The sequence below is a fragment of the Lepus europaeus genome, chromosome 1 (genome assembly GCF_033115175.1).
Source record: "Lepus europaeus isolate LE1 chromosome 1, mLepTim1.pri, whole genome shotgun sequence".
Lineage (NCBI taxonomy): Eukaryota > Metazoa > Chordata > Mammalia > Lagomorpha > Leporidae > Lepus > Lepus europaeus.
Window position 1 is genome coordinate 81,975,029 of NC_084827.1, and position 24,897 is coordinate 81,999,925.

At 34.7% G+C, this 24,897-nt stretch overlaps 1 protein-coding gene across 1 annotated transcript in view; it reads right to left on the reverse strand.

The window, feature by feature from the left end:
- The window catches only part of LRP1B (LDL receptor related protein 1B), a 2,136,850-nt gene that overhangs the window by 782,932 nt on the left and 1,329,021 nt on the right, over positions 1–24,897 (reverse strand). Inside the window, exons 22-23 of the mRNA XM_062186250.1 lie at positions 21,899–22,099; positions 18,634–18,879 (exon numbers count right to left, since the gene is read on the reverse strand). Of these exons, the coding sequence (XP_062042234.1) occupies positions 18,634–18,879; positions 21,899–22,099 (447 nt within the window). The remainder of the gene's footprint in view (positions 1–18,633; positions 18,880–21,898; positions 22,100–24,897) is intronic.

Below are 24,897 nucleotides of genomic sequence, written 5' to 3' on the forward strand. Positions count from 1 at the left end.
GCAGGTGCTTGGCAGTCATTACAGTGCTTCTTGGGCTTTCTGCATCCCATTTGCAGTGCTTGGGTTCAAATCCTGGCTGTGTTCCTAAATGATCTCAGTTTCCTGCTAATGTACACCTCAGGAGGCAACAGTGGCAACTCAGGTATTTCCTTCCCTACAACTGACATGGGAGACCAGGATGGAGCTCCTGTCTGCTAGGCATCTGAGAGGTGAAACAGAGGATAGGAGGTTCTCTGTCTCTCTCACTCTTAAATAAAATAAACTTAAACAACCTAAAGTATATGTAGACAAGAAAACATATATATTGAAATGTAGATATTGAAGATGTGGTTGAACTTGTCAAATTCTCACGGGTACCGATCATAAGAACATTCAATACATCATCATTAAATATAGCAAAATACTGAAAACAATTTCAAAGGCAATGCATAAATAAAATTGACTTTTTATACAGTATTCAGCTGTTCAGCTGTTAAGAGGAACAAATGGAGTTAAAAAAATACTGTGAATAAATTTCGAAGTCCTTCTTACGTGTATAAGAAAGTTCCATATGAGCATATTGGGTATATGATTTGTATACATTTAAAAACACAAATGATATTATATACCATTTAAGAACATAGACTAGACTGATGGAACAGATACACAGAATTCATAGAAGGTTCTCTGTGGGGATATAAGAATATGTACAAAGAGGCTTCAAGGTAATTTAATGTTTAATTACATTTAGAAAATGATGTAAATCATGAATGACAAGTTCTTAATATTTTAAAAATATTGCCTGTGAATACATGATTCTCCATTGTTTTCAAACATATTAAAAGATTTCATGATATAATGAAAAGTAATTAAAAAGTCTTATTTTTTCTGAACAGTGGGCATTACATCGACCATTTCATTAAATCTGTTCAAAGATTTCTCAAGCTCTTGTATTTATTATTTTTTTGCTGAGAAAATAGTTGTTTGATAAATACCTATTTGACTATGCCTGACTAAAATAAATCATTTTGCTAAGGTACACGTTTTCAGATTATTTTCTGTTTATACATCCAGATAACTTTTCCAAGTGACTATAAAGATTTCTGTTGGATTATTAAGATGTGCACCCTTTCAAGAAAACACTGTTGTAACCAATAATCCAATATATCATGAAGACTGAACTTTAAAATTCCAACTCTTATACTGATTTTCACTTTAATCAAAAGAAATCTTGCATAAAACATATGAATATAAGACACAATCAAGAACTGACTGCTTATGTTCAATTTTTAAATAGCTATATTAACTGCTTTGGAGACGAACTCTATTAAGAATGAATATCAGCAAAGTGTGAAGTAGCCATCTATTGTCTCCTAAAAATTTTGTCAGTATACTGGCTCCTATATCATAAATTACTGAACTTAAAATTTAAACCAGGTGGATATTGTGGCTCACCAGGTTAAACTGCCACCTACAATACTGGTGTCCTAATGGGTGCCAGTTCGGGTCCAGGCTGCTTCATTTCCAATCCAGCTTATTGCTAATACGCCTGGGAAAAGCATTGGAGGGTGGCCCCTGCCATTCCCATGGGAGACCCAGATGAAGTTTCTGCACCATGGCTTCAGCTTGACACAGTCCTGGCCACTGCTGCCACTTAGGGGAGTAAACCTGAGAATGGAAAATCTTTCTCTCATTCTCCCGCTCTCTGTAATGCTGCCCTTCAAATACATAAAATCAATCTTTCAAAAAGAAAAAAAAAAAAAACTTCCAAAACCAACATGTCATGCTCTTAAGAGAGAATTGCCTTGATATCATTTTGCTTTAGTAAAATATAAGAAATGGCATGTACAAAATAAGGAAGGTAGTGATATATATGTCTAACAGTGATAAAGTTTATGTTTATAAATGTCGTACACCACAAGTAGCTTTCACAAAACATTCAAGACTGTAATCTATGTACAAGTCTCTTTTTGTTGATTTTCTTTTAGTCATACTAAAGCTTTGCAAAATTACTTTCACTAGACAGAATATGAAAGTAGTGGATGACTTGTCTAAGAAAAAGAGCCATTCTATAGGTCCTTTTAGACAAAATTGTTATTATAACCATACAACCAGCAGTTCTGTATGAAGAGCTTCTGGTTCTTTAAAAGTGATATTACAGTTACAATGTTTTCTTTCCTGCAATTACATAGTTTTTACTGTCTTTTCTGTTCTTACATTTAAGAAAGCATTTGAATGTCTCTCTCCCATCATCAGATACATTTATTTTACACAGTAGAAACTTATGAATTGGCAAATGGTATATAGTTTCTCTGGCTCAAATATGTATTATTACTTCCTTTTCTCATTCCTCCAGCTACAGCCATTCTGGGAGTGAATTATGATTTTAAATATTACTGAAATATGATACGGATGAAGGCATAGGGAATAAAATCTATGGAACAAAGACCAGGATGGAACTTCATGTCTTATTCAAATATGTGAATTTATAAGACTATGTCATCTGTTGTCCTTCAGTTTTTCTTAAGGGCCAATTTTTTGTTTCTCTCCCTTCAGTTAGTTACTTTCTCAAAAATGCCTGGGTATTTTTTTTTAGTAGTTCTGTTTTATTTTTCAAAGTATTTTTTAACTCTTCTTTTCATTAATGTGCTATAGGAATCTGTAGTCTACATTTGCTCTCTCTCTCTGTGTGTGTGTGTGTCAGAGAGGAGAAGAGAACAGAGAAGAGAGGAGAAGAGAGGAGAGGGGAGGAGAGGGGGGAAAGGAGAGGGGAGGAGAGGAGAGAAGGAAGGAAGGAAGGAAGGAAGGAGGAGGAGAAAGAGAAGAGAAGAGAGAACAGAGAGCAACAGCTGCAATCCCACTGCTTCACTCAGATCCAGCTCCTCACTAATGTTCTTGGATAGCAGTAGCATATGGCCCAAGTACATGACTCCCCTGACAACCAGGTGGAAAACATTGATAGAACTCTGGGCTCCTGTCTTTGGCCTGGCCCAGCCCTCATTGTTGCAGTCATTTTGGAAGTGAACCAGTGGATGCAATCTCTTTCTCTCTCTTTTTCCCTGCATCTCTGAAACTCTACCTTTAAAATAAAATAGTCAAAAAAATTTTATACCTAGTATAACTTAGTGTCTTTTACTAGATTTGATTTAATAAATACTTTTTATTTCATGGATGAATGAATGGTTTTTATAAGAACTAATGCATGAATATTTAGCTCTGAAGAAATTAAATATGAAAGAAACAATGATTATTATGGGAGGAGAAGGAAAGAAGCAGAGGAATGAAGCAAAGAAAGGAGTGAAGGAAACAGCAAAAAGGAATTTTTGAAAAAATTAATGAAATTAATGGATGGTTGACTGGTATTTGATATTTAAAATCAAGTAGGTATTATCAATCAAATCTATCAATGGATAGTTCAACTAAGAACATCCAAAGTTCAATACATGGATTAATTCTTTCAAAATAATAAGAAAAAGCAGTAATCATAATAGGGAAGTGGTTAAAAGAATTTAAAGGATACAAAAGGCTAATGAACATAAGGACAGATGCTCATACTGAAAAATAATAAGAAAAACAGGAAGGAAAGCAATAATATATTACTTTATTCTTCTATATTAATGGGGATATTAGAAAGCTGAATAATTGTCAGAACTTTCAAGAAGGTTAACACATAGGAAGCAGACAGATGGAGACTCTGCAACTAATACTGTAAGTAACTGGAACTGCTTAATTATAAAACATGTAAACACATTCTGTGAATCAGTAATGTTGTCTCAAAGACATTTTCATGCTGATCTATAAGAATACAGTTAAATATATATCTACACAAACATTATTTGTGTCATTATTTTTGTAGAAATTCAGAGGAAACTTGAGTGTACTTATATGATAGAATGGATAATCAAAAAAGAAAGGTATATGCCATGTGATACAACATAAAATTGATAATATATTTATTACAATGTAATACAACATATTACATTAATAAAAGTAATGAATTATGTATATAGCACAGGTTCTAAAAACAGTGCTGACTGCAAAAAGGTGACAGGCTATAACATACATATATATCAATATCATTTATACATATTAAACATGTCTATATAAAACAACTATATATGTTAATATTTATTTTTTCCTATTTGAAAGGCAGAGGGAAAGGGAGAGATGGATAGAGTAACAGATAGAGATCTTGCATCTGCTTGTTCACTACCCAGATGACTGCAACAGCTAGGCCTAACTCAGGAGCCAGGAATTCTACCCTGGTCTCCCACAGGAGTAATGGGGACCCAAGCACCCAAGCAATCTTTCATTGCTTTCCCAGATGCATTAGCAGGAAGATGGATTGGAAGCCGAACAGTCAGAACTTGAACCGGCACTCCAATATAAGACTCTGGTGTCATGGGTAGCAACTTAACTCATAGCACCAAAACACCAACAACACATATTTTAAAAAAATATAAACCACATTAGGATGTTTTTTTCTGATGACATAAGTGAAGAAGAGAAATATGAAATAAAGAAAGAGTGGATGGAATCTTCTGTAAGATTAAAGTGAATATTATATAGACCAATGCCAATACTATGCCAGAAGGTAAGGAGTATAATTAACTCAAAACTTCAGGCATGATCACCCAAAAGATAATGGGGGGGAGAGAGATAATAAACATAAATGTTACTGATGAAAACAGAAAAGAACCAATTACTTGGAAAAAGAGAAAAACCTTCCTCTATTTAACAAGAGCTTGTTACAGAATTTTTATGTTTCATAAGAAATATGAAATAATTTAACCTCAGCTTTTAAGAAAGTTTGGGTACAAAGGGTGACAGAAGAAAACTCATGAAACCTAGACTATTCAAAGGCATCATGTAAGTAAGAGCACACACGCTACAGAGAAATGGCCTAGATCCTTGCAGTAAACACATAAATACATAAAACTCCTGATTTGCAGCAGGAAGAATAAAGATCAAAACTTTTGTTCTAATAACACTTAGAACCTGTGCAAATGAGGCCAAATTTTCAGGTTTCAGTTTCCAGCAGCATAAAAATCAGCATCTTCATACTATCCAATTGGTTTCTTGGTAGTAATAAATACATTATCTGTCATGTTTTAGGTATTTGATAAACATTAGCTGTTAAAAACATTAGAATAATAAACTTGGAGAGTTCTAGGGAGAATGTGGAAGATATTGTCATCCTGAATGATCACAGATGATTGTGATCAGAGTACATGAAGAAGATGACACAATGAAGTGTATACATGCAAGAATTTTATAGGGTCCTGTTCATAGTGAACTCACTTGTATTACTAATGCTGAAAACAGCAATAATGTACCTCAAATGGAAACCCACAGCAGAGGAGGAGAACACATAACTTTGGAAAGAAAACATGAGCAGAAAGGAAGAAGGCCCTTCTGGGTGAAGGATTTGGACAGCATTCCATAGATAATAGAGAGGTAATTTAAAATTGTGTATAGAAGTTAACTTGTAAAACTGTCGTTTTGTTAAGATAAGTAAAGTGATAGGCGGTCAGAGTATCAATCCTCCAGAGCTTCATTTCTCTGATCTCTTCACCTTAATTTCTCAGTACACTCCAAGGTAGCCCATCTGCTTACCAACTCTTCATTCTTAATGTCTATAAGACCTCTTGGTGTTAATTCTCATCTTCCAGCTCTGGATTCTTCTCTCCCTTTGTCAATGAAAACACTACTTCCTCATTTTTCACTAGTCTCCTCCTCAAACACTGGAGAAATCAGAGGATGAGAATAAGTATACCATAGAGAAGATGGGTATGTCTTGGCCATGCAGAGGTATATACACTACTCAATTGCAGAAGGAGGGTTGAATTCAAGAGAGACTAAGGATAAAAAGCAGGATGTGGACAAAGAGAGCACCAATGAACAGCACAAATCAAACATAAGCTTTGAGTTCTGAAGACCATAAGGAAATTGGAACCGCTGACAGAATGAGGGATACTTGAGAAAGAGAATAGTACTTTTAGCCAACTGATTTTGAAGTGACTTGTTGATACCTAGGGAAGTAGACTTGGATAGTAAGAAAGATGAGATAGTGGAAGATGATAAAGGAAGCTTTCAAGTGGGAAAAACATCTCCAATGAAATACACAGAATAATATAAATAATTAACTGTACTGCCTCCTTGAAGTAAGGCTTGCATGAAAAAAAAGGAGGAAAAAGTAAGGCTTGGGTAACGAATGCAGTGCACCAAATGGCGGTCATTACATTTATATATTCTTGTGCTTATACCATAGCCTTTTTTCCCTAAAATCTATGTAAATTGGAAAACAAATATAATTTTAACAACTTAGAAATAGAAAATGAGAGAATATAATTCCAATTTAGGCTAACAGAAAATTTAGAAAAGGAATATTATAATGTTCTTTGCAATGTTACCAGAGTATGTTGTAACTTTGGTAGTGGGCTGCTTAACAAACAGCAAAGAAACCTGAGATAAGAAAGAAACACAATCAATAGCAATATTCTGACTGTTCATACACTAAAAGAAGCCAATGCTTCAGGAGAAAGGTTATTTGTAAGGTATGATAGAAATAAGTAAACAACAAATAAAATAGATACTAAATATCAAAAAGTGAGATTAATAGACATACTAAATAGAAAATAACTATCATATACTTGGTACTTATGGGAGATCATTTGGTTTAAATAATATGAGATATTACATGATATGATGATAGGAGTTAACAGAGAAAATAGAATCAGATCAGCAATTCATCAAAAAGAGAGATTATAAAGAATTTAGGGAAGAAAGAGTAAAAGGAAAGGAAAATTCAAAGAAACTCTGAATGAGGGAGTCATGGCTCTAATATGAAGCATAAAACCATCATTATCCTTTTTTAAAATTTTTTAAAATGAATAAGTGTAAGTGTTGAATTCAATAGAAATAACAGTTTAAAAACAGGAAGAATTGAAATAATGATGAAGAAAAGAATAAGGAGAAATAGCATATGTTTAAAGTCTAATTATTGCTAGTCAGTTCATTTTAATTGAACAATGAATTTGCTGTTTTTTAAAAAACATGAAGCAAATGAAATAAAGAAAAAGGTTTTTGCTGAAGAGCCCATGGGATTGTTTTAGGCATGGAAAGCCAAGACACTCTGGCAAAAAAAAAAAAAAAAAAAAAAAAAGACTTAGATGGAGGATCTCTGGGAGTGGGATCCCAGTGGAAAGAACGGGCCATCAAAGAAGGAGGTACCTTTCTCTAAAGGGAGGAGAGAACATCCACTTTGACTATGACCTTGTCTAAATAAGATCGGAGTTGGTGAACTCAGGGGGTTTCCATGGCCTTGGTGGCTTGTGACAGGAGCCTAGGGTGATTACTGATGCCATAAACAGGAGTGTTGATTGTTGGGTCAACAGCGGGAGTCGCTGTGCACTTGCTCCCCATGTGGGATCTCTGTCCTTCATGTGTTGTACAATGTGAATTAATGCTACAACTAGTACTCAAACAGTACTTTACCCTTTGTGTTTCTGTGTGAGTACAAACTGTTGAAATGTTTACTTAATATATACTAAATTGATCTTCTGTATATGGAGATAATTGAAAATGAATCTTGATGTGAATAGAATGGGAGAGGGAGTGGGAGATGGGAGGCTTGCGGGTGGGAGAGAAGTTATGGGGAGGAAAAAGCCACTGTAAGCCAAAAGCTGTACTTTGAAAATTTATATTTATTAAATAAAAGTTAAAAAAAGAAAAAGAAAAAAGAAAAAGGTTTTTTATAATATATAATCAGTTTAAATAAAACTGTTTTAACATCTAACAAAACTTATCCGCAAAAAAACAAAAACAAATACTAACAGTGGTATTTGGCTATCTATATGATTCAGAAAAGTATTATTTATAAGCAGGTTAAATGCTCCATGTGAGAAAGAATTCATTTAACTTTAAAAGATAAAATTAACATTAATCACACATTTTTGCATTCTTCCTAACTTATAAACGAAGTCAGATGTGAATTGTAACAAGGGTAACAACAGTCAGAAATGAGATGGTGCTGTTCTGAACTAAGAATAGAAGGGGTCACTTACATTAGAATTACCTTTACACCTGGTCATTTATATTTGAATGTTGAATTATTTTAATATGAAATAAAAGTTGATGTCTACTTCATTTAGTACAAATTTACTCCAACTGGGGCCCGGTGCTGTGGTGTAGCCGGTAAGGCCACCACCTGCAGTGGCAGCATCCCATACGGGTGCCGATTCGGGTCCTGGCCACTCCACTTCCAATCCAACTCTCTGCTATGGCCTGGGAAAGCAGTGGAAGATAGCCCAAGTCCTTAGGCCCCTGTACCCACATGGAAAGACCTGGAGGAAGCTCTTGGTTCCTGGCTCCTGGCTTTAGATAGGTGCAACTCTGGTCGTTGCGACCAGTTGATGGAAGATCTCTCTCTCTCTCTCTCTGCCTCTCCTTCTCTCTTTGTGTAACTCTAACTTTCAAATAAATAAATAAATCTTTAAAATATATATACATATATATATATAAATTCACTCAATTTTGTCACTTATACCCAAAAAACTGTTACAAAGTCAATTCTTATAAATATATCTGACAACAAAACTTGAGCTATAGTTTCTTCACTGTAAGATGCAGATGAATAAAATGACATTATTATCACACAAATTACTATTTTTTCATATTATCAAGCTAATTACTCTGTGAGAATCTTAATAACAAAGAGCAGATTAAATGTCTGCTAGCAAGGACTCCTAGACTCAATGACTCAATGATTAAGGGATCAATTCAAAAGAAATCATGACTATAGGAGCTCAGGGGGCCTCCATGGCCTTGGCAACTCATGATTAGAGCCTGGGAGGATTGCTGACACCTTAAACAAGAGTGGCAATTTGTTAAGTCAACAACAGGAGTCTGCATTTACTCCCCATGTAGGATCTCTGTCCTTAATGTGTAGTTCAATGTGAATTAATGATATGACTAGTGCTCAAACAGTATTTGGCACTTTGTGTTCTGTGTGGGGGCAAACTGATGAAATCTTTACTTAATATATACTAAATTGATGTTCTGTATATAAAAATAATTGAAAATGAATCTTGATGTGAATGGAATGGGAGAGGGAGCGGGAGATGGGAGGGGTATAGGTGGGAGGGAAGTTATGGGGGGGAAAGCCATTGTAATCCACAAACTGTACTTTGAAAATTTATATCTACTAAATAAAAGTTTAAAAAAAAGAAAATTGTGACTATAATAAACATATATGCACTCAATTAGAGGGCCTATGTCTATTGAAAAAAATGTTAAAGGATCTAAAAGAGACATGGACTCCATTACAGAGTAATAGGGGACTTCAACAACCCACTTTTAGCAATACCTACAGAATTTTTATCCCATATTTACAGAGTGCACATGCTTCTAACCACTGCTTTGGACCTTTCTCTAAGATAAACCACATGCTATGCCATAAAGCAAGTCTCAGAAAATTCAAAAAAATTGAAATCATAGCATGTATCTTCTCTGACCACAATGGAATGAAGTTGGAAATTAACAATTCAAGAATTTCTGGAACATATGCAAACAAATGGAGACCGAACAACATGCTCCTAAATGAACAGTGGATCATAGAAGAAATCAAAAGGGAAATCAAAAAATTTCTAGAAATCAATGAAGATGACAGTGCAACATATCAAAACCTATGGGATACAGCAAAAGCAGTGTTAAGAGGGAAGTTTATAGCACTTGGTGCCTTCATCAAGAAATTGGAAAATAATAAATAAATAAATGAGCTATCAGTGCTCTCAAGGACCTAGAAAAGCAACAACAAATCAAACACAAAATTCAAAGAAAAAAGAAATAATTAAAATTAGAGAATAAACAAAATTGAAACCAAAATTACTAAAGATCAGTGAAACAAAGAGCTTTCTGTTTGAAAAAAAAATTGACATATCACTGACCCAACTAACAAAAATAAATAACTAAAGAAGGTGAAGAACTTAATCAATAAAATAAATTGAAAAAGGAAATGTAATCAAGGAAATCAGCAGATATAAAGCAAAAGCTATTAGTCTATTTGACATAGAATTAGAATCTGATCCTTTGTTAAAGCAATGAGGTTTTTTTCAATGGTAGTAAATATTCTGAAATAATACAAAAAACCTATTTAAAAACTGCAGCATCTCCTTTTAATGGTTTTGTTTAATTGGTGACTGTCAGTTTCTAGCCATCTCCAGTAAGCTATTTCCTCTTTCCTAGTTCTGACTCTGTTAAGATTATTCCAAGTCATATTTAAGATTTTATTTTCAATTTTTGGGATGACCAAAGACAGATTTTGTGCTCTGTTGAAGTAATATATTGTGTTCTCTTAACGTTTCTCTTCAGTTCTGATTGTTTAAAAACAGCTGACTTTTTATTAAGAGTTATGGTTTGTTTAAATCTATACTTATTCTAAAGCATTAGAGTAATCATTTTGTATCAGTGATCAAATATGGCCTATATTATGTCATGATGTTAAGGGAACCTACTTCAACCAGATATTTTAAGCCTCCTTCACATTCTTGACAGACATTAAAAAAAAAATCCAAGTTCCAAATTCTTTGACTTTGATATTTACAGCTGGGCTGCCCCTTGGAAATATCAAAAAATATATCTCTCATCTTGTAGAAATTCCAACTACTAAGGCTATGTGGATTATATTAAAGGTACTATAGAGATGTAAAGCAGTGCTAAATCTTAAATTCTGATAATGTAAAATACTATTGATACAAATGTCCAAAAGTTACATAAGTCTAATGATCTTGTGTTATCAGATATGATTATCTTAATGAAAAAGTCCCAGAGGCCTAAAAGTGTTCTATGTTTTATAAAACCCTACAGGTGCTTTCAAAAATATTGTATGGAATAAGCAAGTGCCTCTTGTTGGTTAATGGGTTTATAATTTTAAACATGGCTATTTGAAATCTTCGTCATCACAGTTTTGTGTTTTCCAAACCCTAAAAATCAGATTTAATGGTCATGAAATTAAAACATTGTTGGCTGTGTGTTTGGATGTGTCCTTTTAGGTTCCAAAGGACCTCTTTACCCCTGATGTCTATTGTGTTCAATATCTGGGACAGTTCTGTAAGCCAATAATTTCCAACTTAGAAAAAGGATGGTTAATTCAGATGACTGAGAGCAAAAAGTAACTCTAATTGGTTGATGGTAATTAAAAAAACAACAAAGATTTTAGGAAACTCTTACTGAAGCTCCTTTATTGTTTTATCTTGTATGTTATATTAAACATGTGCACATATTGTATGTCTACATGGGAAAATTTATTGAGCTCTGTTTTAATTGGCTTATAGATAAAATATGGCTAAAAATCAAACTGCTAAGTTAATCAAATATACCTTTTGGTTCATGTGACCTAAATCTCTGCACCAGATGTTTTAAATTTGTTGATATGTTTGTACTTGGGCTTGCTAGTCAAACAAGTTACTCTTGTGTTAGACATTTAGCAATGTTTTCAAATATATGCACTCTTGCCTTGAAACTTATAGAAGGCCTTGGATTTTCTGGTAAATGATTTTATAAGTTATTATTTAGCAGTTAAAATTGTTTGCTAAGTCTTCATTTGATATTGTTATTGTCAGCAAGCAGTCTGGGAAGCCTGACTTGTTCCCTCATTCCTCTATTCTCCTCAAGTTAGGAAACTAATTCTATACTGAAGGACTCTCTAGAGCACAAAATTTGATCTTTAGACCTTATGAAAGAGATAGCTAACATTTTTCTGTAATAATACATATATATATAATATAGCCAAAATGAGAACTTAAATTATGATTCCACAGCTAGATATAACTTGCCATTGGCAAACTATTGATACAAATGTCCAAAAGTTACATAAGTCTAATGATCTTGTGTTACCAGACATGATTATCTTAATGATAAAGGCCTCCTTTTTTAAAGCAAACAAAAGGAGAGAGTTTTACTAATGACTTAAAATTTTAAGGATAAGGTAGTCATCATTTTGACATAGCTTTCCTCAAGAGCATCTCAAAGAAAAACCACTATCAGAAAATGCCTATGACTACAGATTTCTAGTTTAGGCCATCAAAAGTTAGGGACGGAACACTCCCTTGACTTGAATCCTCTTAAGGTTTCCTCTGGTATGTTTTAACAAAAACCAGGTGGAAGAGGAAGCCTGGCACAGAAGCAATGTAAAGGTAGGTGGCCAATTAATGGCTGCTTTACACAGTGATCTGCCATCAAAGAGACCCAACAGGTCAGTCCACTGCATAGGTTTTCAATGTAGAAAGCCAGGGCTTCAGAAGTCAGCTTATGAATAGCCCTCATAGCTACGCCAGCCAGTGGGTCACTGGAAACAGATCTGCCCTGGAGCCAAAGGGCTCCAGGTCAGAGCCACAGGCCTTGTTGGCTCTAAGCTGAAAAGCCCTTCGCTCGGCCCAGCTTCCAAAGTAACCACTACTGTTGAGGGGATGGTCATGCAGGGTCAGCAACACTGCAGGTAGAACTGTATATTACCTAAAAATGTTTTCCTTTTAGAATTGCCATCTACCTTCTCTTTGAGCCAGCTCCCTTCCCAGGCTGGCTAGATAATGGAAGTCAACAGGGTCCATCCCTTATGATATACCCTATGCAAAGAGATAGATAGCTCTGAGCCTCATAACTGACAAGGCCTTAAAGCCCACCTGATTATTATCAAGTCCCTTCTGTCAGTTTCTATTTGCTTCTCAATGAGAAAACTTGCTTTTGGTCTAATAATGACTATGTGCTCTGTTTTAGATCCTGAGTTCAGCTTGTTAGATTTGTTTTTTTCCAGACTTGGAAAAGTAAAATTCTAGGTGGCCATGCACAGGAGACCTCCGATGGAAGCAGTTTCTGCAAGCTGGCACTGCACCCCCTGCAGAAGCCTCCTCCTGCTGAGAAGCCACCTCCTGCTGCAGCCCTGTCTTAACTCCCCTTCCAAAAGATGCCTCTTTTCAGCAGGAAGCAGCCAGTACCCCTAACAGATGGTAGGGTACATTCTGGTTAAGGGGATTGTGAGGAGTCAGATGGGTTAATACGTAGTTAAGGTGGTCTCAAGGGAATTTAGTGTGTAGAATATTTGCTTCTCCCCCAAAAGGTTACCTTTAGTAAGAACAAACAGGCCACTCTCCTTCCTTCAGAATTCCCAGATTTACCATGAGAATAGCAAGGGAGTGGTGATCACAGTTTATTGTAAAAACAAGTCACCTATCCCTCCCCTCCAGATTTCTTCGTTTTGTTTTATCCCGAGCAAGCCAGATAGGATAAAGAATCATAAACCAGGTCTTTTGATAGGTTTAGTCCCTACCTGGTAACCAAATGCCAAGCTGATTGCCAAGCTTGTTTATCCTTTGAAATTGTACTTAAAAACCCAAGGGCCGGGCCCTTTGGGATTTTTCCTGTCTTGGAAGCCCTGCTCCATGCCACTCAGACTGGGGGACTTTGACTCTAATGAATCTTTTTAAATCTAAAAAGGGAAAAATTGATACATCGTTTGCCCAAAAAATTAAATAAAGAGGGAGACGACCTTAATCAATAAAAGCAGAGATGAAAAAGAAATACAAGAGTAAAAAGAATCATCAGGGATTACTACAAAGAGCTGTATGCAAAAACACTGGGAAACCTAGAAAATGGATAGATTCATTGAAACATATAGGCTGCCAAAACTGAGCTGTGGAGACATAGAAAACTTAAACAGACCAATAACCAAGATGGAGATTGAATCAGTAATAAAAATACTCCCAAAAAGAACAAGACAAAGATGCCCACTCTTACCAATACTATTCAATATAGTCTTGGAAATATGAGCCAGGGCCATTAGGCAAGAAAAATAAATCAAAGGGATAGAAATTGGGAAGGAGGAAGCCAAACTATCCACATTTGCAGACGACATGATTCTATATATAGGGGATCCAAAAGACTCCTATTAAGAGACTACTGGAATTCAGAAAAGAAGTTGGTAAAGTGGCATGATGTAACATTAACTCACAAAATCAATAGCCTTTGTATACATAGACAATGCCATTGCTGAAGAAGAACTTCTCAAATCAATCACATTTACGAAAGCTGCAATGAGAATTAAATTCCTTGGAATAGACTTAACCAAGGAGGTCAAAGATCTCTATGATGAAAATTGCAATATATTAAAGAGAGAAATAGAAGAAGCTACAAAAAAAAAAAAGAAAAGAAAAAGAAAAAATCTTCCATGTTCATTGATTGGAAGAATCAATATCACCAAATTGTATATACTAAAAAAATAAATTTACAGATTCAATGAAATCCCAATCAAAATACCAATGACATTCTTCTCAGATCTAGAAAAAAAATGTTTAAATTAATATGAAAACACAAGAGACACTGAATAGCTAAAGTAATCTTATACAACAAAAACGAAGCCAGAGGCATCACAGTACCAGATTTCAAGACATATTACAGGGCAGTTATAATCCAAGCAGCCTGGTACTGACAAAACAAAACAAAACAAAACAAAACAAAAAACACCACCCAAAACAGATATGTACACCAATGGAACACAATAGAAATTCCAGAAATCAATACACACATCTACAACCAAATTTTCTTTGAAAAGGAGCTAAAAACGAATCCCTGGATAAAGGAAAGTATCAATAAATCATTACAGATTATTGGGGAAACCCTGCAAGACATTGTCATATGCAAAGACTTCTTGGAAAAGACCCCCAGAAGCATAGGCAGTCAAAGCCAAAATTGACAGATGAATTTATATCAAATTGAGAAGCTTCTGCACTGCAAAAGAATCATTCAGTAAAGAGAAGAGGCAGCAAACAGAATGGGAGAAATTATTTGCAAACTAAGTAACTGATAAAGGATTAATATCCAGAATCTATTAAAAGGTCAAGAAACTTAACAACAAAACAATTCAGTTAAGCAATGAGCAAAGGACCTGAAAAGGTATCTGTCAAGAGAAGAAATTCAAATGGCCAACAGACACATGAAAAAATGCTCAGGATCACTAGCCATCAGAGAAATGCAAATCAAAACAACAATGTGGTTTCCCCTAGCCCCAATAAGAATGGCTTTCATACAGAAATCAACAAAGAATAAATGCTATGGAGGATGTATGGGAAAAGGTACCCTAATGTACTGATTGTGGAAACATTAACTGGTGCAGTCACTGTGGAGGACAGTATGGTGTATCCTCAGAAATATATCTCAGTATACCTCAGAAATCTGAATATAGACCTACAATCTGACCCAGTTATCCCACTCCTGTGAACTTATCCTAAGGAAATGAGGTAAGTATATGAAATAGTTTTCTGTACCCCCTTGTTTAATGCTGCTCAATTCACAGTAGCTATAAATAGAATCAACCCGGATGTCCATCAGTTGAAGACTGACTAAAGAAATGATGTTATATATACATTATACAATACTCACAGTAGTAAAAAAAAAAAAAATCAATCCTATCATTTGCAACAAAATGGATGCAAACTGGTAACCATTATACTTAGTGAAATAAGCCAGTCCAAAAGAGACAAATACCATATGTTCTCCCTGATCAGTGATAATAGAGTACTTAAAATGTATCTATACAAGCAAAATTGACACTTTAAGATGAATGATTTTGAACAACCCTTGTCTCAACTGTTGAGGAACATTTTGTTTTCATACTACTTGCTGAACTCTTTTTAAAAAGATTTATTTGAGAGGTAGAGATTATTAGAGAGGTAGATTTATTTATTTATTTGAGAGGTAGAGTTACAGACAGTGAAAGGGAGAGACAGAGAGAAAGGTCTTCCGTCCGTTGGTTCACTCCCCAGTTGGCCACAAGGGCTGGAGCTGTGCCGATCCAAAGCCAGGAGCCAGGAGCTTCTTCCAGGTCTCCTACACAGGTGCAGGGGCCCAAGGCTTTGGGCCATCTTCTACTGCTATCCCAGGCCATAAGAGAGCTGGATTGGAAGAGGGGCAGCCAGAACTAGAACTGGCTACCCTGGGGATGCCAGCACCGCAGGTGGAAGATTAACCCACTGTGTCACAGAGCAGGTCCTACTGAACTCTTTACTTAGTGTAGGGTTAATCTTATGAGTATAAACTTATGTGAACATAGATCTTTGTAAAAAAAATACAAATAAGAATAGGAGAAGGAAGAGGAGGAAGGGTAGGAGTGCAGGTGAAAGCAAGGGTATAGTGGGAAGAATTACTATGTTCCTAATATATGATTCCTAATATATGTTCCTAATATATGCATATGAAATGTATGAAGTTTGTGTATCTTAAATAAAAGGTTCCTAGGTAAAAAAAAAAATTAATGGTCAAGAGTAAACAACCACAAAATAAACACCAAGCAAATATTGAATCAGGAATTTAAAATGTTAAAATAATTCATAGTCTGAAAAATTGTTTATTGGTCATATATTATTTTTCTAGAATTACTCTGTATCTCTGTAAAACAAGAGAGAAAAATCTGTAGCTTGATTTCTGACTTTGAGATGCTTATTTTGTCATTTTTTAAGATAAGGAATAAGGAAAGAAGACAGTTAAAAAATGCAATTACAATTTTCCATGGACAGTATATTCTAGAATATAAAAGACAAACAGGTGGTTAGCTGGATTCTTTGGATGAAGATCTAATTAATAAATAAGCTTTGAGCTAGGATTTTCAAAGAATATCCAGAGTTTCCAGAGATGAACACATGAAAAGTACAATTGAGGAAGCAGCAGAATGAACAAAGGACTACAATGCATAGGTTCTTAGCCGTTTGATGAAATTTGTGGATTTGTGTATCGCCTCTCAAAGTTGTAAAAAGTACAAAAACAATAGTTTTCAAGAAAGAAAAAAAATTTCAACAGTTTTCAAAAAAGAAAATAGTTTTCAAAAAACACATAGCCAAGAAAACAAACATATTAAAATGTAGTTCTTGAGATCAAACAAAAATACTCTTGGTGTAGGCAGGTATATAGGATAAAATTGAACAGGTTGTGAGCTGGAAGACCATGTCTTTACCATGCCCCTGTGTGAACTCATGCCCCTACCTGGCCACACCTGTGCGCCCGCCAGCCAATCAGGTTAATTAACTACTCCTCTTTGGAAGTGGGTTAAAAGCCTGGGGCATGGTGTGCCAGGCCCTTTTCCCTTTCTTTGGCCTTTTGCCATTGTGGGCGCTTGCTGCTGCCCCTGTGCCTCCAGGGCATGTGGTCTTTGGGCCACCCGCCACATGGTTCCTGGTCTGTATGCTCCTCCACACGGCTGACTCCTGGTAGTTGGTGTGAATCCAGATTTATCTTTCTTTTAGATAGGGCCCTCGCTCTCCTATGCATCTGTCTCACTGAATAAAAGCTTAAAAACTTTTCATGCTGCCTTGCTCATTTATGCTGGTATTCAGAATTCTTCTCAATATTAGGCAAGACCCTTCACAGGCTTATTAATATTGGGAATTTATTAATAAGCACACGGTGTTGTTGCATGGCACACCATATTCCGATATCACTCTTAGATACAATAATAAATGTGGTTATTATTTATTTATTTTTATGCTACAGAATTTGATCTTTTCTTGAAAATGTATTTCAAACTATCTTGGATTTCCTTTTGTCTCTTAGAAAGTTTTGTAAAATGACCTTATTAATGCCCTTGATAATAGCATTGAGAAGTTAGTATAATGACTGCAAGTAATTAATTAGTAGTGGTTTTCAAAGTCAAAACATAGGTGATATTTTGAGATATCTACAGCAATTTTAATATGATATGGATGTCTACTATTATACTAGAGACAATCATAGTTACTGCTAGTTACTTCAGTAGTCTATGGCATGCATTCACAATTCAAAGATACTAAACATTCAGGTGGAAATTAAAGAAAATGAAGGTGTAATATTTTCCTCAACAAAATTCACAGACCTTTAATTCTGTCTATTACCCCTCAGATTCTAAGTGTTCCATATTAAGAATTCAGAGAAGATGGTTGAGAAGCCAACACCCTTTAAGTACTCACTGGAATCAAAGCTTAGTAACAAGTGTCTCATGTCATCCTTACAAGATGCTGTAAGGCCAAAATTACTACAAAAGACACTGTTACTTTAAAAATCAGGTAATTTAGGCTCGGGATATTTCACATAACCTACCTACAGTTGCATTAATAAATGCCAAATAGAGGATTAGAATCCAATGTCAGATTCCAAAGCCTTTGTTTGCTTTTCCCACTGTGAAATATCACCCAGGGAATCAGCAGAATATTTTAATGGGTAGGCAGAAGATGAACACAGCCAGAGAAACCACTTATTTTCAAGGGTAGTATAAACAACAACTGAAAATGTGGCAAGAATTTGGAGAGTTCGGCAGAGTACTAAAGAGCATTCATATATAAATAAAGTGAGTGCATTGGAGTATACAAAAATAAGGCACAGATTATGATAAACAAAACCATATTTAAAGAAAAAATAATAGTTGGTAACAATTCAATGGGTTGCAACATGAAGGACTATTACAACATTTTCAACAAGATTTTGTGGTAGACGTGACATGACACATAATTAAATGCCTTCTTCAAAACTGGTTGGAGCCTTGTGTGTTGGGTTGAATCATTTTATTAAATTCTTGATGGTAATGTGGGATTTTTTTTTCTCAAATATATTTTAAACAGACACCAAAAATCTACTTACCAACACTTGTGCAACTTTCACCATCCACATCCAGCCTCCACCCTTCATAACATGAGCACTTGACTGTATGCTTGTGCTGTTCACACACTTGACTGCACTTTAGATGATTACTACAATAATCCATGATTTCACACGTTTTATTGTCTTTGTTGAGTTGAAGTCCTTCAGGGCAGGAACAGACAATTCCTTTTCCAGGAACAACAGAACAGTGATTGCTACAGCCTCCATTGTTCAGCGAACATTCATCTATAAAGGGGAACCAATTGCACGTCATATCAATAGCTTTCCTCAGTTAAATACTCATCACCGAATTAAATTCTCTAACCCAGGAAATAGAGTCAGGGTATTACCAATAAGTATTAGAAAACTCTGTTGGCTTTTGTTTTTAGAGGTTGGGGTAGGAACTCTACTTAGGATAGGAATGAGACTGGAAGGTTTTTCACATCTATAAAACTTTGGAGTATAATTTGCTTTACTTGGTAGACAGAAAATGAGTTCAATGTTTTTATTACGACAGGAAAGAGATTATGCTAAGGCTTTTCACAGCCATGCAAAGTTAGTTGCAGAGGCTTGCAAAAGGGATGTACATAAATTGATGTTGTGACTATTTGACTTTTCTCAATATTGATAAACAGGCATATGCACATATACACATACACATGTATAATATCTTCATATCTTTTTATACATCTATAACCTGACCTATAGTGACAATGCAAAAACATGTTGCTTTGCTTTTTACTATCTGCAGGTGTTTGCTTTTAAATTTGGTAAATTGTACATTGCACCCTATGTATTAGTTAGTATGATTAATTCAATGAGGTTATGAAAGCACAAAAAAAAAAAATCCACTAAAAAGTGTCCTGGGATTTTGGCTAAATTAATGAGTATCTAATATTGAGTGCATAAATAATGTGATTAGCCTATAAAAGAGAGATTTTTCTTTCATATATAAGTGTATATATATATATATGATATACTGTTATGACAAAAATTAACATCTAACTCTTCTTGAATGACTCAAGTCTTTATATTTGTTTCTTGAGTACGCCCTTCTTCCCTCTTAAAATTCATTGATCTCCCTGAAAAACAATCTCTTCATTAAAATTTGAGGATACATACTCTTTTAAAAATATTTATTTATTTATTTGAAAGATAGAATGACAGGACAAAGAGAAGGAGAAAGAGATGTTCCACCATCTGTCTCCTAGCAAAATAGAAGGAAATTAGATTTGAAGCAGAGGTGAGACAATCCCAGGTACCATCATGGGAAGTGGGCAGACCAAGTGGTAGCTTAACCCACTGTACCATAACATTTATCCCAAGATTTATATCCACAGGTTCCGCTTTTCCTCATATACATGACATAGACGCATAGAAAGCATTTGAATCCCTGACCAGTATTTGGGGTTTATGTTCCATCTCTACCACTTCACCCTGTAAAGGTCAGTGTGAAGCAGGCTAATAGGTCAGTAGCTCCTGGTGTTGCAGTTGTAATGAAACTTTAGTTTTAAGATTCTCCTATTTCTACCACCAGCTTCCTGGTAACATCTTCTGCTCTCTGGAAACCTTTGAAGTGTTTGAGCAAAGCTCCTCAGTTGAAGAATAGAGTGAATAGATAACAAGAAGTGATTTTCAATTTTGGGATAGTCAAAGAAATGAATTCAGAAGGAATTAGCTCCTTCCTCTTTTATTTTCCCAATTTGGCAACTGAAGCATACAAGCATAGGCTGTGTTTCCTTCACACTTCCCTAACCTTTTTTTTTTTTTTTTTTTTTTTTTTAATGGCTGCATCTTCTCTTCTTTGCCTTTTATTTGCTTTAACTAGAACGACGGGGAAAGGATGGAAAAGCACTGCTATTTTCAATATCTGCCGTGGATCAGGCGTTAACTATCATGGTTACCTGATAAATAACCTTGCCTTTATATTAATGATGAGAAAACTGACATTAAGAAAAATTAAGCCTCTTCTAGAGACTTATTGGAAAATAGATTTTACGCTTGTCAAAGTCTAGACTCCTTCTCTAATTACACACTTTCACTTTTCAGCGTACCGAATTTCCTTCTCTTCTAACTGCACCCACAACATTCCGGCGAGCTTCACATAAGGCTTGTCTTTCGCCCTTTATGAGCTAGCTTCTTACCAACCCACTCCATTATGGAGAATAACTTGGGAGATCAAGGAATGAAAACAAAAAACAAAGCCAGTCATCTTTTATTTGTCAGTTGTTTTGCTGCTTAATTTTAGATTGTGTTTTTCTCTGGGTCTGACCCTTTGTGGTTACATTTCAGCCTCATGGAATAAAGACTGCTGCATTTACTGTTTCAAGGTTATCCGATACAATCACAGATTCTGCAAGGTGAAAGAACATTTTACTACAAGATTTTAAAAAGAATAAAACACTCTTTTTGGTATCACTCAGTAGTATGCTTTCACTGCCCAATTAAGATCAAAATAGATCTTTAGACTTAAATGTACTATCTTTCCCATTTTTTTTCCCATCAGCTTCACCATTTTCTAAAGTGACTCTCTCATAGTCTCATTACTGTTCTCGTCATTCTGTAAACTCTTCACTACTGTCTTGGTGTCACCTTCAGTATTATCCAGAAAACATGTGTTTCAAAATCTCCTTGCTAAATCTCTGATCTCCTCACAGAGAAGGAAATGTGATCTTTTATGTATGCTGTTTTTCATAAGGAGCATGGCTAGTCAGAGAGGTTTCAAAGCTCACTGATATCATTTTAACTATGTAAAGCATACTGAAGAAAGCTACTGCATGAGGACTAAAAGCTTGAGCGACAACAGTTCAATAGGCTTCATTAATCCAGTCTCTTCGTTTTCCTAAAAGCCAATTTCTACTGCAATGATTAGAAGGTACATTACATTGGTTCATAAATAGGTTTATACTCCATCCCAAAGATCAGTAATAATGAGGTTCCCTTGTTTTGAGAGACTCACTGATGACTATCAGCTCAATTGTGTCAATGGCACTGACCAGCCAGATCTAAGAGACGAGCACAACTCCACAATTCAACTTTTAAGTGAGTTAGATACAAGCTAACTTATTCTGTTTTATTTTCAGAAACTTCTGATCATATTTAAACCTGCTTCTATAGACAGGGCTGAAAAATGTAGATAAGGTTCAGTATTAACCATTACATTTAAAAGGAATGAATGGAAGCAAGGAATGCCACTGTAATAAGTAACAACAAGTGTGTGGAAAATTTCTAGTTTCCAGAGCAAAGGAGGCTAAATGTGCAATACCACAAAGACTGCCTTCATCAGATCCATCAGGACAATCTCTTTTTCCATTGCAGAGTTTCTCTGGCTGCAGACAGACTGAAGTGTCGTTAGCACAAGGGTACTTGGGAGGTCCACACAGGAAACTGTCACAGTCATCTTCATCTGATTGATCTTCACAATCAATATCTCCATCACATATCCATGCTTTGTTGATGCATCTCCCTTAAGAAAACAGAAACAGCAGGCATTTGAGCTTTGTAATTAGGTCTCTATAATAATAGGTAGCCAACACTGTGTTCAGTCAGAGCAGAATTATTTGACACTACCAAGAAATCTATTTGCTGATAGCTTGACAGTTTATTTTCATGAGAGCATTTGAATGCTTCTTGCCCTGGCTGTTAACGTGCTGTTAATGTTTAAGCCCTGGTATTTATTTAGTTTCAGGCTATTGTTCTGTTCATTAAAAAAGAAGAAGAAAGGTTTCTGTCAATGATTGAAAGTATTATTGTAGTACTTTCAAAAGCAAACTTGAAAGATACGTTTTAATAACAGTGCCTTTCAAAGCCCTAAATTTCGGTAAATGCTAGCAGCAGCTATCACAAAGCTAAAATCAGACAAATGCTTTACATGATCAAAAGTTGTCTGCTATTTACGTTTCTAACTTTAAAACTACAGTTCCTCCTAACAGACTTAGTCCATACCCTTCATAAAACAGTAACAAATTTTATTAAAATTTTGGTAAAGTATGAATGCATATGGACAAAATTTATAGAAATATATTTGTAATTTGAGAGCATGTTTCAAAATAACAGCATAAAAGTGTAAAAGCCAATGGTCATTTTGTCTACATAAATCTTATTTTCACTGCAAGTTATTCCCCTTCTCTATATTGTCTTCATTTTTTCTTCTAGTTAACCAAGTTTTCAAGATAATACCATGTTGAGGTGTAATGTGAGTGGAAAATGTACCTATTGATAAACACTAATTATTGACTAACTATATACCAGTGTCTCATAAAATCAGTGGAGTAAGTAAAAGAGAGGTTGAAATATTACATTGTTTGATGGGTAGTCATTGTGTATTTAAAGATCTTCCTAAAGTCTAAAGGCTACTAAATTTTACAATAAGTAAAATATTTGTACAGAGTATTTCATTTATAGAAATATTTAAATTTCTCATAGTAATTATAAATAAAAACAGTTTCATAGTTAATAAAACATTTGATGATATATTAAATGTTAACTATTGATAAAAATCCTTTTAAAATGAAAGTTCACAGGTACAAACTAATCAGATATATATGGACAAACTCTATAAACATTTTCCTTAACATGAAGAATTAAACAAATAATATTTCTATTTTTAATTGTTATGGAAATAATATCTTAGACAATTAGATAATGTTAGAAAATAGGCATTACATTATAAAAGAATATCATTACATGTAGTTAATCACAAGATTATAAAATCAACTAAAACTATATAGAAGTACAAGGGATTAAGAATTCAAAAAGTAAATGTTGCTATTTTCAAAAGTTATATGAAAATCAAAAGATCTCATACAAAAACACATAAAAGAAAAAAAAGATAAAATATTCTTTCATAAAATAAAGTATTTGCGATTAAACTGTACAAGATCTGTATGTTTTTCTATGCAGAGAATTCAAACTTCTACAAAGAACTTTAAAAGAAACCTTGGACAGTCCTTGAGAGAATGTCAAAGCTGGAAAGATTTTCATTTGCTTTCAATTGTTGTGGTCTTTTCAAAACAGTGTCAATATTATTACCACCTCACAAACTTAGCCTAAATATAAGAAAATAAAACAGCAAGAATTGGGAAACTTTAGAACACACATTGGTGGGTACTATGGTACAGTTGTTTAAGTCATCACTTTTTATTCCACATCTTATACTGAAATGTCTGTGATCATGCCCCACACCACTCCTAATCCAGCTTCCTGCTTCTGGGTCTGGGAGGCTACAGCTGATGGCCTCACTGCTTTAATTCCTACAACTCACATGGGAGACCTTAGGCATTCTTGGGGCCTGGCTTGGGCCTGGCTGCACCTTGGCTGTTGAAGCTATTTGGAGAGTGGATGGAAGGCTGATCTCTGTCAATCCCTTACTCTCAGTTACTCTGCCTTTCACATAAATAAATGAATAAATCTTAGAACAAATATACATATTCACATGGAAATTATGATGAGTAGGAACTGTGTATGATGAATATTTAGAAGTAGTGTAAAGTAACAATAGTTAAAATATTTTATATTAAAAAAATCAATAAACATAGCAACAGTGAAATGGCACAGACACATAAAAAATTTTCTCAATTACATGTATTGTTTTGATATATAAACGTGCCAGTTAAAGAGTAGGAAAAAAATCAATTCAAAACTAATGATAGAGGGTCACTAATTAGTCTTCTGGAAAAAATAAAATGAAGGTGAATCCTTACATCATACTAAATTCTAGATGGATCAAAATAGCAATGATGAAAAAAAACCTAGGAAAATATTCTAGGTTGAAATTGTCATTGCAAAAGTCCAGAAACTGTGAAAGAACAACTGACAAATTCATAAACACATAAATATTTCCATTCCATAGGACAATAAAATTAATATACAAAATCAGTAGAAAAATTATCTTGCTATATTTGACAAAAAGGTACATTTCCTTAAAATAGAAAGGATTTCTTAAAACCAATAAGATCAACAATTAAACATAAGTACAATATCCTTAATGAAATAGTAATTGTTTACAAACTCAAAATTTTCAACATCTGTTTCAAAGTGGAAAAGTAAATGAAAAGAACTTGGCATTATTTCATCTCAGATCAAGATCAAAAAGTTGGATAAGATAGAATGAAAGAAGTTTCACAAACGTGTAAGTAAATCTCAAAGATTCAGGAGGCTGCAAATTGAGATAACCTCATGCCACAGGCTGTAAAATGGCGGGTGGGGGGTAACCATTTGGTCTGGCCATGTTAAGGCAACTGCAGGCAGGACTTGAAATTCAAT